This window comes from Denticeps clupeoides, chromosome 9, assembly GCF_900700375.1.
Source record: "Denticeps clupeoides chromosome 9, fDenClu1.1, whole genome shotgun sequence".
Classification (NCBI taxonomy): Eukaryota; Metazoa; Chordata; class Actinopteri; order Clupeiformes; family Denticipitidae; genus Denticeps; species Denticeps clupeoides.
Window position 1 is genome coordinate 11754127 of NC_041715.1, and position 21286 is coordinate 11775412.

At 43.2% G+C, this 21286-nt stretch overlaps 2 protein-coding genes across 5 annotated transcripts in view; one reads left to right on the forward strand and one right to left on the reverse strand.

Annotated features, from left to right (window-relative positions):
* Positions 1-6149: 6149 nt before the first annotated feature.
* On the forward strand, positions 6150-13080 carry acp6 (acid phosphatase 6, lysophosphatidic). The gene is made up of 10 exons (XM_028991345.1): positions 6150-6653; positions 7671-7799; positions 9303-9433; positions 9790-9869; positions 10492-10579; positions 10730-10862; positions 11204-11304; positions 11402-11494; positions 12081-12246; positions 12346-13080. Exons 1-10 carry the CDS (start codon positions 6447-6449, stop codon positions 12472-12474), a joined length of 1257 nt encoding a protein of 418 aa, XP_028847178.1. The 5' UTR covers positions 6150-6446; the 3' UTR covers positions 12475-13080.
* A 4174-nt stretch (positions 13081-17254) lies between these two features.
* LOC114797226 (B-cell CLL/lymphoma 9 protein-like) overlaps positions 17255-21286 on the reverse strand; it is a 32531-nt gene continuing 28499 nt past the window's right edge. For all 4 annotated transcript variants that reach the window (XM_028991975.1, XM_028991976.1, XM_028991973.1 and 1 more), the window contains 2 exons: positions 20519-20800; positions 17255-18761 (listed from right to left, as the gene is read on the reverse strand). In XM_028991975.1, the coding sequence (XP_028847808.1) occupies positions 17629-18761; positions 20519-20800 (1415 nt within the window). In that variant the 3' untranslated portion in view covers positions 17255-17628. The remainder of the gene's footprint in view (positions 18762-20518; positions 20801-21286) is intronic.

Below are 21286 nucleotides of genomic sequence, written 5' to 3' on the forward strand. Positions count from 1 at the left end.
GCATGTGAATCGCCAGACGTATCAATAATCCCGAACTGTAGCTTTTAATTTGCTGCCCAGCTGTCACATGACCAACGTTCAACGTTGACATATGGGTGAACTGGTGTCAGTTGTTTTTTCAGCATTTGCTGTAGAACAGAGCACAGATTCAGCCATGCATAAATGTTGAAGTGCTACAAAAAGAATTTAAAAGATTTCAAACATTAAACACTGACCAGACATGGACAGAACACAAGAAAAATATCCAAGCAGACACATGATTCATCTTCAATTTTTACATCCATAGAATTTAATAACAAAACATTATTGAAATTTAATGGCTATGATAGGTCAACAAAATCATTATAAATCAAAACTGAAATTGTAAGACGATAAGTGGCACCTTGGTGGACCAGGATTCGAACCGGCAACCTTCTGATTACGGGGCAGCTTCCTTAACTGCTAGGCCACCGCTGCCCCATTTGAACCGGCAACCTTCGAATTATGAGTTCACTTCCTTACCTCATATCTTTGGGCCGAATTTTTGTACTGAACTGATTATTTGAACTGCCTCAATTAGTTATTTTGTCAGTTAAATATCAATTAGACATTTCATTAAATATGATCTTTCTTTCTGCTTATACTAGCAAAAAAGCTCTAGTTTGAAAATAGTGCCAAAAGTCTATTACCGTCAAGTCTTTTAAAATGATGGCCCCCATATGTGCTCTTCCCATATGTTATCTAATCTGCACTTTACAGATACAGATTTTTTATGAATTGTAAATGTCAGGATAAACTGTTCATAAAGAGTGAGTTGAATGAAAAGAAAAAAAAATGGATGTAAATTCATGTTAATAGACTAATCAGGCTGCTTTTCACTTCCATTCGCTGAATGAGTGCTTCTACCCACCTGTAGATCCTTACCTGCACACTCCTCCATCTGCCCCTGACCCATCATCAGAAAGCCTCTTCGACTGTCAGTCGAAGGCCAAGATGGAGATGCATCCACGCCATTCATGAGCCCGGCAGGAAAAAAGGCATCAGAAACCATGCAGAAAAGAAATGAAAAAGAGGCGCAGGCCACAAGTGCGTGGCGAGGGTGGGGGGCTGGCTTTCCGATGAAAAGGTGTCCATGGGGACAGAGCGGGGGGACAAAGTCATGCCGGTGTTGAAACACGTATTCAGCCGTCGCCCGCTCAACAACCGGTCACGCCACACAGCCATATGCTAATGAAGTCGCCTATTTAGGGGATCCTGATTCGCAGCGCCGCGCCCGTATTCTCCCTTTCTTTATCATTTTTACTCCCCCCCCCCCCACCGGGCTAATTGCCGTGCGTCTTTTCTCTTTGATAGTAGCTGTCTGGTGTGAATTAAAGCCCATATTGCAGCCAGGAGCACCTCCCTACCACCCACAGCCTGCTGCCGAGGGCCACCTTGCCTGTTTTTTTTTTTTTTTTCGGGCCCCGCCGGCCCTCTGTGCAGCACTTGTTGGCAGCATCCATATGTAGATTGGCCGCTGCATTTTAGCAGCTGACGTCCGCCTCCCTCTTCTCGCTTCCTGAGTAAAGACCTCTCTCTGGGAGGGCCCACGCCCACCGCCAGGGCTGGAGGACGCCGCGGCCACATGCTGAGGCAACAAGGCAGCGCTCTCCAGGGTGGATGGGGGGACGGGTCGGGGTCAGGGCAGGGGTACGGCAGCAGACAAGGCACGCTTCTCTGGACTTGTTATCGAAGGTTAGCATGGTTCAGGCCCACCTACTGACCAGCTGCCACCAGGTCTAAAAATAAAGGAGGGAGGAGGAATGAAGACGAGCGATGGGTGTTGATGTGCGACAATTTTCTCTCCCACAGTGCAGTCGTTTGTGACATTGTTTTGGTCATTTGTTGGACATTCTCGGATAGGATTCCGTCACCTAATCCTGTACACTTATTATAGTCCGAATGAAATTACAGAAGGTGGAACCTCTCATTGCTGGACTAAGACACCCGGACAATACAATTAAATCCTCTGCAGGATTTGATCTGGAAGTGGTCATCTATGCTATTGGATAAGAACATAATGACAAGAGATGATGTGAATCAGGCCTTTAAAGGTGTCCGGGTCACATGTTTGATGTGGTATTCATCTGTTTGTAATTGTGGTCTGTGAGGTCAACGAGAAAAAGTGCAAAACTAACAAGCAAATCACCACCTGCCGTAAAATGAGTCAATAAATACGTATCCCTTATGTGCATGTATACTGGGACAAGAACAGTAGTCCGGTTTAACGTCCAAGCTATAACTTTAAAAAAAAAAAGTGTACATGGAGGCACACTGTCATTGCATGCAATGGGATTACTTTTCTAGAACAGACTTCCTCAAAACAGCTCAGTCATAATTCAAATTACTCACCACTACTTCAAAACTATGGAAGTGTGGTCAGTAACACATATAGAATCAGAAAAACATCAAGCAAGTTTTATTACAATGCAGCGCTCCCAGGAGCAGACAGAGAATTGTTTTCATTTATGGAAAAGAAAAAATGACATAACCCATCACACAATTTTTTGGGGAGTTTTCACTGAATCATCTCAGTGGAGGCTCTTGGTAGCTCTCCCAGCTCTTTGATCCATTAACGGCAGATGTATTTTATAATTGTCTTGCATGGTTCCAGAGAAAAGCCATTTCAACTCTTCTATGCACTTCTATGTGTGTGGATGGCAAGAGTTATCTGGGACTTTCTGAAAAATTTCCATTCCTCGTGAATTGCTGCCAACTGAATGGAAGCCGAAACAGTTTTATTTTTTTATGCAGTAAGTGTTGTTCCATTAAGAATATTTTAGAAAAAAAAAAAAAAAAAACAATTCAAAACAAATCCAATGAAATTTCGGCCCCACCTATTAATCAAACTCACATATTATCTCAAGTGTAATTCTCTAAAAAATCTGAAATTCCTAAAGACAGAGGATCCCGCCCCAGCATCAGGACCCTGCGTGGTCCCTGAAGAAGTGGTCTAAAGAAGGTTAAATAACAGTGAGACAGCTGTGCCTTTCATGACCTCGTCGACAGGAGCGATCCAGCAGCCAAGGACCATAAGGGACACTTAACACAACGGGCCGGTCTGAATAAGACTTTTTAAGACGCTGGCTGGGAAGCAGGCCTTTGGGAAAAAAAATAATAAAAAACTAAAAAGGTTCCAGACCCCACAGGGCAACTGGATTCTGCCGTGTAAGTGGCGCAGGGGAGTATTAGGGAAATGCGCGCCCGGGTCGGTGTGTCGTGGACGGTGTACGTATGGGACTGTCAGGTCCTTCGTCTTGGTCCTTGCCGCTCTTGACCTGCTGCCGCGGCGCTGCTTAATCCTCTGATCAGGATGCCTGGAGGCTTGCGGACGCCATCGGCCCGGCAGAAGCTCGGATTGTTGGGGCCACTCGTGCTAATATACTGGGGCCTCGGCCTATTGTGGCGCGAACACACCCACCCAGGGCTCACTCAATTCAGCTCTCAGAGCTGGAGAGAATTATGGAGACAAGGAGGAGTGGTGCCAGGAGAGTGAAAAAAGCGAGAGAGGGAGGAACGTGAATGAGTTGCATTTTATTCGATTTAGTTCTGTTTTATTCAGACTTTTATGAAAACATACACAGGACAGGAGAGGACAAAGAGCCAAAACGTAAGAGGAAAAGAACTGGACATCATGTTATGATGGCATTTGTTTTGAAGGTGGGCAGCTACAGGTTCAAGTTTTAACACCCAGCAGCAGACAAAGGGCACTGGGAGCAGCCTCCTCCCGTCTTTCGAACTGGAGGAGGGGACTGAAAAAAGGGGCGGGGCTCTTGGCACACAAACACTCACCGCTTGTCCAGGCGAAGGCAGCAGCGCTCCCCCAAATCCCCACGTTTTGTACGAACAAATTGGCTGAATACGAGGTCTTGTTTGCCTAGCCACCCTGGATGGATGAAGGGGTGTGGGTGGGGTGGGGGCAAGAGAATGCCCCTCAACAGAGCCAGGCACATGGGAACGAAGTAAACCAAGGCCCTGGTCTGAGAACAGTCCTCCAGCGGGACCCCCTACAAATCAGAGAGCAGCAGGACGCCCAAATCACAAAAAAAGCCTCCCTGTGCACAGCAAAGACCAAAGGCAGTCCGATTAAAGAACTACAGTGAATGGGGGAAGCAGTAAATGAGCCATTAGAACCAGTCTAATAGCATGTGTAAATGATCCCAATTGTCTATTGGTATAAATATTTGTCGCAACTTTTTTTTTTTCGTTAAACGAAAGTGGCTATTTACAGTGAGTTTTGTGGTTACTGTGGTTTATATGGTCCGCCTACTAAAGAATATAAAAATAGATTTAAGATTTGACGCAAAAAATAAGTTGAAATAATCTTTTCCATCTCTCATTGTGATACAGACTGGTTAGTGGATTCGTAGAAACCACAATGTTCGTAGTGTTTAAAGGATAAAGCATGGCATTTGCATGCAGGCTTCCCACAATTACATTTTTAGATGCTTCATTTGACCAGATCTGACCAGTGTGTGTGTGTGACAGAAAGGAATCGGGAGTGGGAGTGGGAGTGGCTGCATATCGGTGCATCACTGCTCTCTTTGGGGTGCGCTCAGAGCAGCGTGACACCATATGAACATCGGTGGCCGACCACGACACTATGACTAATCCTGTTACTCTTACTGCTTCCCTTAGAAACGTATGGATACACACTTTACCCTCAGCTCACCCTCATTCACCAACACACACACACACACACAAAATACAAAGAGAACCCTATTATAATGTTAATGTTATAATGTATAAGGTCTTTACTCAGGACTCCAGAAGAACGCAATAACTCCTGCTCAGTTTCCAATCTTCCATTCCTCAACAAACACTGCGGCACAACACGTCCTACCACAAGCTCCTTGAACAGTTCCAATCTACATTCAGAGCACATCACAGTGCTGAGGTTGCTCACATTATGATCGATAATGAACTCCTTACGTCTGCAGACTCTGGGCAAGTGGTGGCCTAGCGGATAAGGAAGCGAACATTTTAAAGTAGCGGAAAAGGAATCGAGAGGTTACGGGTTCGAATCCCGGGCCTGCCAGGTCACCGCTGAAGTACCGAGGAGCAACAGTACTGCACCCACGTTGCTCACCAAAGTTTTTGGGGCAGTGGTGGCCTAGCGGTTAAGGAAGCAGCCCCTGTAATCAGAAGGTTGCCGGTTTGAATCCCGATCCGCCAAGGTGCCACTGAGGTGCCACCGTCCCCACACACTGCTCCCCGGGCGCCTGTCATGGCTGCACAATACTCACTCAGGGTGATGGGTTAAATGCAGAGGGCAAATTTCACTGTGTGCATCGTTTGCTGTGCTGCTGTGTATCACATGTGACAATCACTTCACTTAAAAAAAATCAGAGTTCTCACTCATATAAAGCCTTGGCAGCACATCATTCCATCCCTCATCCACCCGCACCGTCAACTTTCCTGTCTCCTATAAAACACTGCTTCTATATAGGTTTCTTTAAACCTATAAATGCCTCCAAGGCTGTACCCCCTCAGTATTTATCTGACCTGGTGAACCAGGCTGCCTTGATTCCCATCTCTGGACATTTGCAAGAGCCACATGAAAACCCACATCTTCTCCAAGGTCTTCTAAAGTGGCCATGGGAACAAATACAAATTGAACTTATTGTTATTATTATTGCCAGTTGTATTCAGCTATTCATGGGACTGTTTGACTTTACTTGGTAAAAGACCTGTCTCAAATCATCTAAAAGTTCTAAGTGTGGCAGTAGCACCACCTAGAGGCAAAAACGACGATTACCCTCTGTTTTAAAAATAAATTACAGATTAAAAAAAAAACGTATTTTTAAAATGATAGATGATTGAGACAGAAATTGATTGCATTCATGCACGTTTTATTTTAGCCAGTAACGAAAGAGAGATTAAAAATGCCTACTTTTGGCCAATCACGTTTGAACATTACGGTAAAAAACCCGGCCGGCAAAGTCACGTGTCTTACAAGGCGATTGTTTTTGGGAACAGTAGTTCTTTCCTATCGTGCTGAACACAGGAATCGCACTCATAAAAGACTACATGTTCCAGAAGCCGTTGCGAGCCGTATTGTCAGAGTTAAACACTTGCTGTTAAGTTCAGGTTCAGTCTGTTTTTGTTTTTTTTTTGTATGGTCAAGTTGAATAAAATCACACCGGGTCGAGGTAAAAGTGAGCCATGTTTCTAAAACATTACACGTTACATTAAAGCTGGCTAATGGCAGAACTTCATTTGCACGTGTGTAGTACGCGTTGAGTCCATATTTACACGGGACGTGCGGCAGCCGCCCCGCAGAACAATGGCGCGCCGTCGCCCTGCCGTCACGTCCTCTTTATAACGCGGCGTGGTCGATCCGGAGATAAAGGTCCTCGGGGACTCGCTCTCAACTCCCCGCCTCCCAGTCAGCGAACGCCGCTCGCCGTTTATCCGCAGACCCACTCATGAGGGCCGCGTGGGCGCGACTCGGAGCTCTGGGCTCGGTGGCCCTCGGTTCTGCGTTCTGGTGGCAGAGGAAGAGCGGGCCGGTCCGGGCCGCGAAGGAGGCGGAGGAGCAGGACGCGCCGTCTCCGTACGAACTCCGACTTGTCCAGGTGCTGTTCCGACACGGCGCCCGAACCCCGCTGAAGTCCATCCCGGGGGTTTTAGAGGTAAGAGGTCCGGCGGCGCCAGGTGACAGGCGCCATGCCAGCCGATGATGGCCATATGTCACCCGGACCGGATCGGTTTTATTATTTATTTTGCCGAGTCAGGGCGCGTTGGGCGCCGCGTTCGTTCCTGTTTCCTGCCCGGAGCTGATCTCGTTTGGCCTCGATCAGAGGAGACTGTGAAGTAGGAGCAGGTATATGCAGGACCCCCCTCAAACCTGAACCACAAGGTGTTGTCGACCTTGGATTCTTCCTTTTTCTAATGATCTACTTTACACAGCAGATAAACACCCATAAACAGCAGATTATAAAAAAACAGTGTGACGAATAGAAACTCCCGGGCCGGTCACAAGCAAAAAGAACACCACGAGTCAAGGAAATCGCCGATACGGCCTATTAATGTTCTCTAATTCCTCTTATTAATATATAAGGCGTGCTTGATTGAGAGGTTATGTTTCTTCCAGCAAAGTAAAATGAAACCGTGAAAGGTGACAGAATTAGGACAAGAAGCCATGTCTTCACACTAGTCTCGCTTTTTTAATTATTGTTTCATAATGCTTTTCACATTGATGCTAGGTTGTGGTTCCCATAGAAACTATTGAAGAAATTAATAAATTGTAGCATTTTGGACAACAGTACTCAAGAGTAGAAAAGTTATGTTGGTGGTGTTTAAAATTCCATTGTCCACTAATCATATTTAAGTAAACATGTGACTCCAAAAATGAAGTTCACTAACATAATTTTCAGCCATGCATTCAATAAAAAAAACGACTCATAATGACTCTTCTCAGACCGTGCTGGGATAATGTTCCCCTTGTGCGTGGATCACATGGCCTCTCGTACCACGGTGTTAAGTCCTGTAAGTTGAGGCCGCCCTGGACGATACTACATAGATCCCCGAACCCCCCGCTTACCACCATTGTTGCCCTGAGCAAGACACTCAACCCCGAAAAAGAGCATTAATGTGACCTAAAACCAGCATAATACATCCACCCATTGAGCACTTAATTTTTTTTACAGGCAGAATGGGCTCCGAACCTTTTACATGTTCCTCCCCATACCCAAGTAGAATATGTGGTGACGGACCTCCAGGGTGGACCCAGACCCCCAGCACCCATTGAAGACAGCTACAGGGCCCACAAACTCACAGTAAGTGTTGTATGTTGTTGTATACCTCCCTAGTTCCACCACTATCCGCCACCTGACGTGCAGCATGCATGTCTGTGTGCGGCACACTTGGAACTGGGATTAGCAAACGGTGCTGTCTTTAATCTGTCTTTAAGGTGTTACAAAAAGATAACCCAGACTGTTTTTTATGGTTATGGTTGGGATTTTTGCTCGTAGCAAAATGGTAAGGTGTTTCGTTCCTTATTATGTTGCACTATTAACCTAAGTTTTAATGTAAATAGAGAATATAAAACATTAGGCAAACACTTTAGAGAACCTGTGTCAAACTCTGCCGCATCCCGCGATATCACTTTATATACATCTATTATTATGGTCCGATGATAGCTGGTAACACACAAACTACAGATCCCATGATGCAGTGCTGACAAAGTGAGCGCCCTATGCATTGAGTTAGCATGGTGCTTTGGTGACTTTGAAGCACGAAAAAATAATTTCGAGCTGCTTCACAATCCATTTGCCGTCAATGTGGAAACTGCTCCTGTACAGACTCAAATGCAGTGCGAAGGTCACGTTTGGCAAGGCAACCGATGCAATGCATTATGGGATCTGTAGTTTTTGTGTCAGCGTTTCATATCACCGAGCCATAATTATAGATTTATATAAAATGATCTTGCAAGTTTGACACTTTTTGCAGCTTCCAGGAACCGTCTTTTTGACCCCTGACCTTTTTTTTTTTTTTGGGGGGAGGACCATTCCAGTTTCATGCAGATAATGCATTTGTGCCTGAAAATGTCCTGTCCTGTGTGTATTGTTCTTCATTTAAAAAGAGCTGAAGTTTGTTTTCTCTCTAGTCGGTTCTCCATGTACAATATGCAATACGTTTGTTTATTTTGCGCCCATTTTCCTGATTCGAGCCTTTAAGATTTAGTTATCACAAACCCTACACATTCATTTTCATTTGTCCTTGGTTTAACACAATAAAATATTTTATAATGGTTAGTTGTTGTAAAACTAGTTTTTTAATTTTTTTTTAATTGTATCATAAGTACATACCTTTTCTAAGTGTATTGCTAACCTTGACTGTTTGTCTGCAGCGTTCTCTTCTGATATAAGTGCTTGTGTAGAAGAATCCACAATCTTTACTTTATGTGATTTTGTTCCAGCTTGTATGAGATTCAACCACTCACAATAATTAATAACACAGTAGTAGAGACATTTGTACTTTGTACATTGTGCATTCTTACTCTTCACATGTTCTTTTTGCAAATCGACTGTTCATGCATTGATATTGATTTGTATTGATGATTGTTTAAGGAGGAAATAACACACAAAATACAAACCTCAAACTCTCAGGCTTCAGTTGAAGCCTGGTTGACATTTATTCAGCGTCATAGGGTGGCAAAGTGATGAAATGATCCAAAACCTAGAGATTTTATATTGTTCATTTGTGGGTGTCTGAAAACTCATATTACTCCAAGCTGAATAGGACATTATTGTTACTAGCTGTGCTTTCGGTACCATCAGGGTGGGACATTTCCTGGTCAGCTGACCACAGTAGGCATGCAGCAGCTGTACGATTTGGGAATGAGGCTGAGGAAGAGATACATTCTGGAAGTGCCCTTCCTCACCAATACCTACACTCCCAAAGAGGTCTAGTAAGTAACACAAAGCTCACCACAGTTTTTACCATTACCATTTTTCATCACTTAGCCTAATTCTCGATTAATTAATAATAATAATAGATAAGAATACAAAAAACAAAAGGTTATCTGTAAGTAAATAATGTCTTAGGTATTGAGTGACTAAAGATTAAAGTTTAATAGTTCATATGAATTCTGATGATGCAGGTCCTTGTCAGAATTCCATGGAAAGTTTAATACAGAATAGAATGAAACCAGTGGAAATCATGCTGCCTCACTGCTCACCACCAGTCACACCATAAGTCTTAAATTATTACAACAATTTTGGAAATTTTGATTTTGCATGCTCACTGTTTATTTTTCTTTTCCAGTGTGCGCTCTACGAACATCGTGCGGACCATTGAGTCGGCGAAGTGCCTGGTAGCTGGACTGTTCCAGCAGAAACAGACAGGTAGACGCCCTCTTTAATGAAATTTGGCTATTAAACTGCTTCAGGAATTATTGACCCTGCTAATAATCGTACATTTTGTGAACATAAGTATACGCCTGTGATTATTCGTGACCACGTTCTACCCTGTACATGTGTGGCATAACGCTTCTTCTGAATTTCACATTCGTAACAGGTGTTCTATATACATACCCATATACATACAGGATGGTTTTACATTTCATACTCCAGGTTCTACCTGCAGTCACAAATGATAAATTACAGTAGATTAATCATTAAGTGAAGTGAATTGTCATTGTGATACACAGCACACCCCACGGTGACGCAACGAAATGTGTCCTCTGCTTTTAACCATCACCCTTGGTGAGCAGTGGGCGGCCATGACAGGCGCCCGGGGAGCAGTGTGTGGGGATGGTGCATTGCTCAGTGGCACCTTGGCACATGGGCGGATCAGGATTAGAACCGGTAACCTTCTGATTACGGGGCCGCTTTCTTAACCGCTAGGCCACCACTGCCCCAGAACTAGTTTTCCTCTATAAGCACAATACCAACCCAGGTGGAGATTAGTCTGTGAAGCGCCACCATTCTTGTTGATCTGCTGTGATCTGTATCTGTGATGTGTCAGGCATCCTTCCCATCGTGACCGTGGAAGCGGAGCAGGAGATCCTGTATCCGAACTACCATGGGTGCAATCTGCTGCGGAAACGGAGTGGGTGAGTGCCAGTTGAGCTGGAGACAGCATAGCCTGACTATTTGGAAATATTTGTAGGTAAAGATGATCCAAAATTGCCCAAAAAGTTTTACATTCTGTTTTGCAAACAAGTTACAATCTTAATTATTATTACTGATGTTGCTGTGATTAGGCATCGGTGGGCGGAGTCAGTCACCCTGCCAGAGATTGCAGCCGACCTACAGAATATACAGAACGCACTTGGAATTCCCGATAACAAACGCGTCGACTTCATCCTCATAAGAGATGACATGGTGGCCCGTGAGGTAATGCGTGCATTATTCCTTATAATGCGTTTGTTATGATGCAGATTATACTTTCCATTTCTCATAGCCAATTCTCAAATTCAGGTTTGTGGGGAATTTTAGTCTATGTTTGCAGACAGGAAACATCCTGGTCCAAGCAAATAAAATATATAGTATAACACATTGACCTGAAAACAAGACTTTATGGCAGCAAATAAGATGTTAAGTTTTAGAAAACAGTAATATCATATATTTGTTTAAGATGTCATTGGCATTCTAAGTATTTTTGTTGAATGAAATTACATTGTTTATGTTTGCTTAGTTACTCAGTGATTTAATACTCATTTGTATGACTGATGCAGACACATGGCCTACCCTACCCTTCTGAGCTGGTGAATTGGAAAGGCAAGGTGGAGCAGAGAGCCATAGACATGATCTGCCATATCTACGAACCCAGCAGGAGGTGTGAGACACAGATTTATAAGCCCTGTAAGGTCATTTGCATGACTTATCCTAGGGGGCAACTTTTTGTTGTTTTTTTGTTTTGTTTTTCTTTTCAGGGAGAATCTACAGCTTTGCGTGGGTCCACTGCTTCATAAACTGCTGAACAATATGGAGGAGAAATTGCAGAGCAGTTCCCCGGAACCAGACCGGTGAGACACTGACTCACATAACGCATCTCAACCTAAAGCCCACAAGAAAATGTGCAACAGTGGCACTGTTTGTCAGGTCACAGGGTGCATTCCCTTGAATGCAGCCTGTTCAGTACGTAAGAGTCACGAGGATTAATGTCCATGATGGCAGTCACTCTGTCACTCTCTTTCTATGCATTGTTTCCTGCCATAATGCCATTTTTACATCGTGTTCTCTCCTTCCATATGTTTGTTAGCAATGTAAACATGGGTTCCACCCATCTGATATTCTAAGTACAGATCATTTAAAACTGTATAACAATATATTGAACTCAGTAGAAAGATGCCAAGAGTTACAAGTCTGAATTTAAATAGTACTGGTAACAGGTCACACGCACTCTCAAATACATTCACATTGGTACTGTCCAGTTCCACCAATAGGTGGCGCCAATAACCATTTAGCACCACCTGGCAATTAACCATGCCCAAACTTTCTTTTATCTGATCAAAAAAAAAAAAGTGCATAGAAAGTGTAGCATGTATGTGGTAATGTAGTGCACAGCAGTATAAATGGTACTGAACTCATGGGTTGTGTGGGTTTTGGCAGAAAACTGTTCCTCTACTCCGTCCATGACACCACGCTGATGCCGTGTCTCATGGCTCTGGGAATCTTTGACATGAAATGGCCGCCATATGCTGCAGACATCACGCTGGAGCTGCTTCAGCACCGCACCACACAAGAGGCCTTCGTCAAGGTGTTCTACCTTGGGCAGGTAACATGCAGACGACAGACCGGAAACAAGATAAAGTGTCGATTGCACATCATTCAAACGGATAGCTGTTGTTGAGAAATGACCCGTTTGACCCCCCAGGAGCAGAAGATCCCTGGCTGCAGCGATGCACTGTGCCCACTGGCAGAGTTTCAGAAGGCCATGTCAGCCTACACGCTGAGCTCCGAGAGCTACAAATCACTCTGCAACAGCGCCGAGAGCAGGCTGTGATCTCCTGAGACCTCTTTGACCTCTTGCTCAGTGCAGTCATTATTGCCTAGCAACCATGTTTACACTCAGAGAAGGTTGGTCACGGAGAGCTAATTAAATGTGTGAGTGAGGTCTTATTTATATATAATAAATCTTAATGAACCCAGTGCAAATGGCCATGTGCTGGCCGGGTTATGTTAGTTTTGTTTAGGAGGTAACATACAGGTGAATTATTACACTGCAGGTGCCTTCATGCTCAATGGGGATGAATATTGGCTTATGAACTGGACAAAATGTCTAGGGGCTCTGCCAGTATGAACATCTGTAGTTCATCTAAAGTCCTTGAACATCTGACTGCGTGGGTTTACACACATACACAGATGACACTGGTATAATGAATAGAATATATCACACAAAGTATTCGGGATCCCCGGTATTTCTTTGTCTTCCCATAGCATATAACCTGCTAATTTATGATGTTTATGTAATAGTAAATATGAAAAAAGAATGCGTTTCATTTAAAACAGTGTGTAGTAACTGTAAGATTAATCACATATTTGCCACCACGTTGTTTTTAAGCATCATTTGTTGGAGTATGGATCATAAAAGAACAGACTTATTACCTCCCATCGACCACATGACCATTATTCAAAATTCGAACATCCGTACTGCCTGTTGTTGTGTGCATCATCTGCTATAGCAACTGTTTCTACTACTTAACAAGCTTTTCATTAGTCACATTTTCTACAAAGTGCATCAACAAGGCTTTATTAAAAACAATTAAACGAATGTGTAAAGATTCATATTCCATCTGCAAGCAAATTTGTGCAATTTTGTGTTTGAAACCACTTGCCGGCGGACGTGTTCTGCTCCTATTTAAGAAATTTACTGATATAATAATAATATCAGGAATGGTGAGGAGGGAAAACGAAACGAGCCGAGCCTTCGATCCGTCAGCGCACTTCCGGGTTCACAAGCGCCGCCTTCCGCAACCATGACGTCAGGACGTTCGTCATAAACGATGCGAGTTATAGTATGACGTCTACATTTAAGGCATTTTGGCAGAGTACATTATGAGTACGTGGACCGCGATCCGGTTGAGCTCGCCCGGAAGCTGGTCGGTCAGCGAACACGGACTTCTGGTCTGTAGCAGGTATTCTTTCCGCATGGTCTGCTGCTTGTAAATTTGTTTTAGTGGTTGGTTAAAGGCAGAGGTGGAAAGTAACAAATTACTTGCTGTAATTATGTAACTGGGTAGTTTTATGTTTTTTTTTAGCAATTTGTAATTGGTAAAAAAAATAGGTAATTTTACCTTTACTCAAGTACATTTTCACCAAAGTATTTCACTTCGCTCCGTTGGGAAAAAGAACCAGTTACTGAGTAAAAAATGAAATGCAGAAGACAAAAAAAATCCGTCTGAACTGAAAGGAAATATTTCCGCGGAAGTCAACAGCCCACCACGAAACAACGGCTGGGTCTCAAAGCCGGTCAATTACCAGCCAATTACAAAAAAAGAAAAGAAAAGCCCTACACAACAGCCAATCAGAAAAAAAGAAAAGCCCTACACAACAGCCAATCAGAAAAAAAGAAAAGCCCTACACAACAGCCAATCTGAAAAAAAAAGAAAAGCCCTACACAACAGCCAATCTGAAAAAAAAAGAAAAGCCATACACAACAGCCAATCTGAAAAAAAAGAAAAGCCATACACAACAGCCAATCTGAAAAAAAATAAAATAAAAGCCCTACACAACAGCCAATCAGAAAAAAAAAAAGCCCTACACAACAGCCAATCAGAAAAAAATAAAATAAAAGCCCTACACAACAGCTAATCAGAAAAAAAGAAAAGCCCTACACAACAGCCAATCAGAAAAAAAAGAAAAGCCCTACACAACAGCCAATCAGAAAAAAAGAAAAGCCCTACACAACAGCCAATCAGAAAAAAAAAGAAAAGCCCTACACAACAGCCTATCAGAAAAAAGAAAAGCCCTAAACACCAGCCAATCAATCAAAAGAACAGAAAAGCCCTACACAACAGCCAATCATAAAACGGCAGTACTATATCTGGGTGGAACACAACACAACCAATGAAAAGGCATCCTGGAATTCTTTATTCTGTAATTGTGCTACTTGTAATGAAATCTGGTGCTGACCCTAACAACAATGCTCCGTGTGTCATTTCAAGCACAGAGTAAGTAGTCTCTCGTTTTAACAAATTCACAAATAGTTTGACACAAATGACAACTTGACTGCTGTTTGAGAACGTTGACCAGATAATTAGTCAGCTTTTCAACGTTGAGTGTCTGTATCCTAAACTTTACAGCCTGAGAGCATGTGGTATCAAGTAGAACCTATACAGCACATCAGTTTATGTTAAAGCCTTATTCCAAAATGGATTAATTCCCCCCCACTCTACACACAACACCCCATAATGACAAACTGAAAAGTTTGAGGTTGGCAATTTTTTTTATATAATAAAAAATAAAAAAAAGAGAAAAAGCACATGTATTCACAGCCTTTGCTCAATACTTTGTTGATGCACCTTTGGCAGCAATTACAGCCTCGAGTCCTTGTGAATACGATGCCACAATCTTGGTACACCGATCCTTGGCCAGTTTGGCCCATTCCTCTTTGCTGCACCTCTGAAGGATGGGATGAGTCGGTGCATTTTAAGATCTGTCCAGAGATGTTCAATCAGATTCAAGTCTGGGCTCTGGCTGGGCACTCAAGGACATTTAAAGTTGTCCTGAAGCCACTCCTTTGATATCTTGGCTGTGTGCTTAGGGTCATTTACCTGCTGAAAGTTAAACTGAACAGTCTGCGTTCAAGAGTGCCCAGCGCATTTTTCTGTAACCTTCCCCATGTTTGAGCCTGGAGACAATTCCTTGGTTTGTGCTCTAACGTGAGCTTTCACCTGTGGGACCTTATATAGACAGGCATGTGCCTGTCTATATAACTGTCTTCAACTGTCTTCTACCACAAGTTGTCTCTAATTAAGCTGCAGAAACATCTCAAGCATGATCAGGGGAAACAGGAGGCACCTGAGCTCAATTTTGAGTTCCATGGTAAAGGCTGTGCTGTGAATGCGCTTTCTCAGTTCTTTATTTTTAATAAATTAGCCAAAACCTTGTGTGTATAGAATTCCAAGGAAGAAAATGAATTTAATCCATTTTTGGAATAAGGTTGCAACATAACAAAAGGTGGGAAAAGTGAAAAGTGCTCTGAATACTTTCTGGATGCACTGTATATGTGTTTTGCCTGTATATTCCACACATTACATTGCTCGAACTGAACAAGAGCTTTACAGTATAATATTGTAGTATTCTGTGGGGAGGAACACTTCATTTAATTTCTTATATCAGCAGTCAGTGGTCACTGATATATTTATGTTTGCTATAGAAAGAACTATACAATAAGGAACCATTTTCGGTTTTGAATACTTTGATTTTGGCTTTATTTTCTATTTTTTATTGACCTTGGTACTTTTGTGGCCAACTGTGCTTAAAAATGTTTTATGGGGTGGTCTGAACAGTCTGCACATTATACTACCTAAAAGTTAAATAAAAATGTCTAGGGCTGTATTGGATTTATGTCAATTTTTACATCAATTAATTGAAAGTAACTAAGTAACTTTTACTCAAAGTAAATTTTAAAGCACGCTTCATATTCCGTTTCTGTTCACCATTCGAAGCCACACCCACTCCGTACAACAGTGCAGTTTTCTTAAATGTGTGATGTCACATGGGACGTCATAACGACAACTCAGGTGGGGATGGATATGCTTGCTGATAGTAAGTAATATAGTGAGTGATTGTCATTGTGATACACAGCACAGCATACGGTGGAATGTGTCCTCTGCTTTTAACCATCACCCTTGGTGAGCAGTGTGACGGGTGCCCGGGGAGCAGTGTGTGGGGATGGTGCTTTGCGGCAACCCGTATTTTGACACTGTATTTTAGAAGACCATCTGGCCTCACAGTGTCTGCCAAGAAACTCTGGCCTTTGGAGAAATAAGGTTGATTACCTCGATGAAGGGTCTTAAATTTTATAAAAGTGGCCTTAAAAAAAATAATACATTTTGACTTGCAGAAACCCTGATTTTGGTACGTGTCCTTCTGTCCCATAATTCATACATCGCCCAGGCACAGATCTTCCTAAGCTTAATTACCATTTAGCAACAGGAACCAACAATACATGGGCACAGATACTGGACCATAAACCTGGTCATGCTTTACAATGCTTCACATGGACCAGTCAGGGTCCTCAGAATGGTGAAAGTATTGACAAGCAAAATATTGGCTACTGCTAGAATTTCCACAAATTGCAACAGACATCAGGGAAGGGCCCACATTTTATACCTCTAGTGTGAATGTGTGTTGGAAATAACAAAATTAATGTTTTGAAGTTTGATTCTGCTTGTGTTCCAGTTTTATGGTTCAAATCCATGTTTGTGCTTTTTTTAATGACTATTATCTGTACGAGGTAATAGGTAATCTCATTATACAATAAAGATACACAGCATATTTTTAAATTATCCAAGGCCAACCAAAGTAAAAAACAATTCAGCTGTAAACAAGTCCCACCACCATTGATGTGACACAGAGGCAACTAGAAGAGTCACTGGTGAGAAGTGGGGTTGGGGTATGTTGACTAATCTCACACACACACACACACACACACACACACACACACACGTGTCTTGGGAAAAAAAAAAATTCCAATATGCAAAAAAACTGACAAAAATAGCATTTTTTTTTTTAAGGTAAAATTTTTTTTGGAAAAACTTTGACCTTGGAACTCTGAACACCTGATTATTTAATGACTTTATTCAGTTCAGTTTTTACGCCAAAGTGTAATGTCTCAACATTATACAAAAGAAAAATTGTCTAGTTCACACTAGTTCTGTACATTCTGATGCTTCCACAAAACAAAAACATAACAAAGACAAACAACAAAAACAGTTTGCTTCTTGTATTCTCTTGGCATTGGCAGCAAGTACACAGTCAATATAAGCACAGGGCAGGTCACTTTCTTGCCGCACAAACGCAGTCCATTTCCCACAGCGAGAGTTGCATCATGGGAATTTCCACTTCCTCATTATTGATTCATGGGAGACTGCACAATCATGATTTAGTGTAGTGACACAACTCCTCAATGTGCTGTCAGTAAAGTAAGAAATCAGAACATTCCAGGCCCTGGGTTGAAGCCCATGCCCATGTCCGTGGCCATACTGCGAGGCCTCATTTGAGGCGACATAATCATAGTCTGTTGAGGGCCCCCAATTCCATGTAAGGACATCATATTTGGGGACCCTACAGGACCTGGGTGGTCATACATGGGGCTTCTCTCTTTCCCTGGCAACATCCCTGGACCTCCCATCATTCCCGGCTGCCCAGGCATTCCTGGTTGTCCGGGTGACATCATGCGGTGTTGAGGTCCCATCATGCCTTGGTTCATAAAAGCAAGGGGCTGCATAGGGTTGTGGCCAGGGTTACCCATGCCCATATCCTGTGGCCCCATGTGTACAGGCCCAGATTGTGGACCCCCCATGCCCTGCATTGGGTGGCCCATTCTTGGGTTGCACTCTCCCATCATTCCTTGCATTTGAGTAAAGTTTGGTGGTCCAGAAGGATGTGGGGGTCTCCCACCAATGGGAACATCTCCTCCACCACGTGGGAAGTAAGACAGGGTCTGACTGGGCTTCTCTGAAGGGATGATCCGAGAGAGGTCAAATTCAGGGATGCCAGTGGCTCCAGGTCGTATTACCTCATGCAGGTCAGCATCATTAAAAACACCCGGCATGCCACCAAAGGTCTCTGGTCCTCCGGTGGAATTTGGTTTACACATTCCTGGATCACTGCCTGGCCCATGGGACATGTTGCCTCCTAAACGTCCCATCGGCCCACCTGCATCACCCTGGAAGCCCATGACATAAGGACCCTGGGAACCAGGGCCGTTGTGGGGGAAGGTGCTCTGTGGAGGTGGGGACTGGCGCTGTTGGAAGCTCTGGCCTCGCTGGGGGAAACCCAGCCGCCCCTGAGGTACCATATGGTTGTTGCCCATTCCAGGTTCTAGACCACCAGGTGGCATCATCATTCCTTGATGCATCATTCCACCAGGACCCATGTTGCCAGGGTGAGAGGGCATGTTGGGGCCCATGAGGTTTGGTGAGGGCATCTGATTCGGCATGCCGTGGGCAAGTGTTTGGGAGCCCATGTTGCTCATGCCCATAGGGCTGAGGGCTGGCATGGGGCCAGAGGAGCCGGGCGTAATCATTCGGGGGTGGCCAGGGTGGTGGTTCACACCCATACCTGTACGGGGCAGAAGAAAACACTGATGAAAAAAGTACTGCTCCATCAACCTACCGTAAGTCCTTAACAGAAGTTTAAAAGAAAATATGTATGTTTGTATGTGAGTGAGTATGTATGTGTGTGAGTATGTATGTGTGTGCGTGTGTGTGTGTGTGTGTGAGAGAGAGAGAGAAATTCTGGACTATACAGCACAACTGTATATAGGCAACATCTACTAAATGTTTTTTTAAATAATTTGCACGTGTCTATAAGCCACAGGTGCCCATTGAAATTAACGGAGCAAGATGGTTACAGGAAAGTTTTTAAGACGTACTAAAAATGCTTTTTTTTCCCCAGAACAGTGCTTACAACACTATGTAATGCTCTGTCCTGCCCGGAACATGCGGCGCACTTCCCGAGCCGGGATTGTGCATCAGCTAGAGGCTACATAAGGCTAACGCACATGGGGACTGTCATATCATGCAGTCAAGGCACATTTATTTAGCACACAAATGGTTACAAGACATAAGTACGCACACGTCACATACATGTGACTACATTACGGTGAGTTTGCTGAAATAGTTTCATTGGTCCACTGTGATCAGTTCGGTAATTTCATTGGTCTGATATGACTAGGTTAAATGTGTTGGTGGCAAGAAGCTAGTTAGCCTATAATACTCCATACGGTGGGTATGGAAAGTACAGACCCCCTTAAATTTCACTTTTTGTTATATTGGAGCCATTAAATCATTTAAGTTAATTTTGACAGAAGAAAACACAGAATTGTTGACATTTTTGCTTTAACATTTTATTAACAAAGAAAAAGTGAAATATCACATGATCCTAACTATTCAGACCCTTTGCTGTGACACTCATATTTAACACGGGTGCTGTCCATTTCTTCTGGTCATCCCTGAGATGGTTCTACACCTTCATTTGAGTCCAGCTGTGTTTGATTATACTGATTGGACTTCGGAAAGCCATACTGATTCGAAAGCCACACCCGTATATATAAGACCTTACAGTTCACAATGCATGTCAGAGCAAATGAGGATCATGAGGTCAAGAGCTCAGAGAAAGAATTGTGGCAAGGCACAAGGTTACAAAAATTCTGCTGCACTTAAGGTTCCTAAGATCATAGTGGCCTCCATAATCCTTAAATGGAAGACGTTTGGGACAACCAGATCCCTTCCTAGAGCTGGCAGTCTGGGCAAACTGCGCTATCAGGAAGAGCCTTAGTGAGAGAAATAAAGAAGAACCCAAAGATCACTGTGGCTGATCTCCAGAGGTGCAGTCGGGAGATGGGAGAAAGTTGTAGAAATTAAACCATCACTGCAGGCCTCCACCAGTCAAGGCTTTATGGCTGAGTGGCCTGATGGTAGCCTCTCCTCAGTACAAGACACATGAAAGCCTGCATGGAGTTTTGTTGCATCTTTCCAAAAAAGACTATATTAGATCAAATGGGAGCTCCTAATAAATACAGAGGATAATGTGATATTTCAGTTTTTCTTTGTTAATAAAATGTCCACAGTTCTGTTTTCTCTGCCAATATGGGGTGTTGTGTGCACATTAATGAGGAAAAAAATTATTTAAATGATTTTAGCAAATGGCTTCAAGATAAAGAGTGAAATATTTAAGGGGGTCTGAATACTTTCTGTACCCACTGTATATTAGCCACATTGTTGTAAAAGACAGTTCTCAAAAGTAAAAAAAAGTATAGCCTGGAATTTACGGTATTTATATACTTGGGTTTGAGTAGTTGACAAGTGACTTATTACCTGGCATACTGTTCAGTGAAGGCAAGTTGGGCGAACGTGCAGGTGGCGAGTCGTCATCAGAGCTGGCCACCGTCTTTATAGCATCATGGTACAGAGGGGTGGAGCTAGGCATGGCAAACTTGGACATTCGTGACATCATGATAGACAATGGATTCTGGGATAGCGTGGGTTCAGGGTGAATGCCATATGGGCTGCCGGACGGAAGACTTCCAGAGAGGGACATTCCACCTGGACCTCCAGAAGATGAATTAGGGGGAGGAGCTGGGGGTAGGACATTGCCACCTGCAGAACGATAAAGTAGGTATATGGTTTTAAAAACAAAACTGTCATACTCAGGCCTTAAAATATACTCAATATAAAAACTAGAATCAATCTAAAATGACAATTTTCGCTATTTGTCCATTGGAGGGCGCTAATTGTGTAACAAGCAAATGCTTGACCACAATGTAAACTCCATGAATGTACAGTCATGGCCAGAAGTTTGAGACACACAAATACTGGTTTTCACAAAATTTGCTGCTTCTGTTTTTATGCTATGGAAGTTTGCATATATCCCAGAATGTTGTGACTCTTCAGAAGAATTGCAAAATCCCTCTTTGCCATGAAAATAAACTTAATCCCAATACATCATTAACACAAGAGAGAGAGCTGACGAGCACAAGGCTGGAGATCATTCTGTCATGCTGATTGAGTTAGAATAGCAGACTGGATGCTTTAAAAGGAGGGTGATGCTCAAAATCATTGTTCTTCCTCTGTTAACCATGGTTG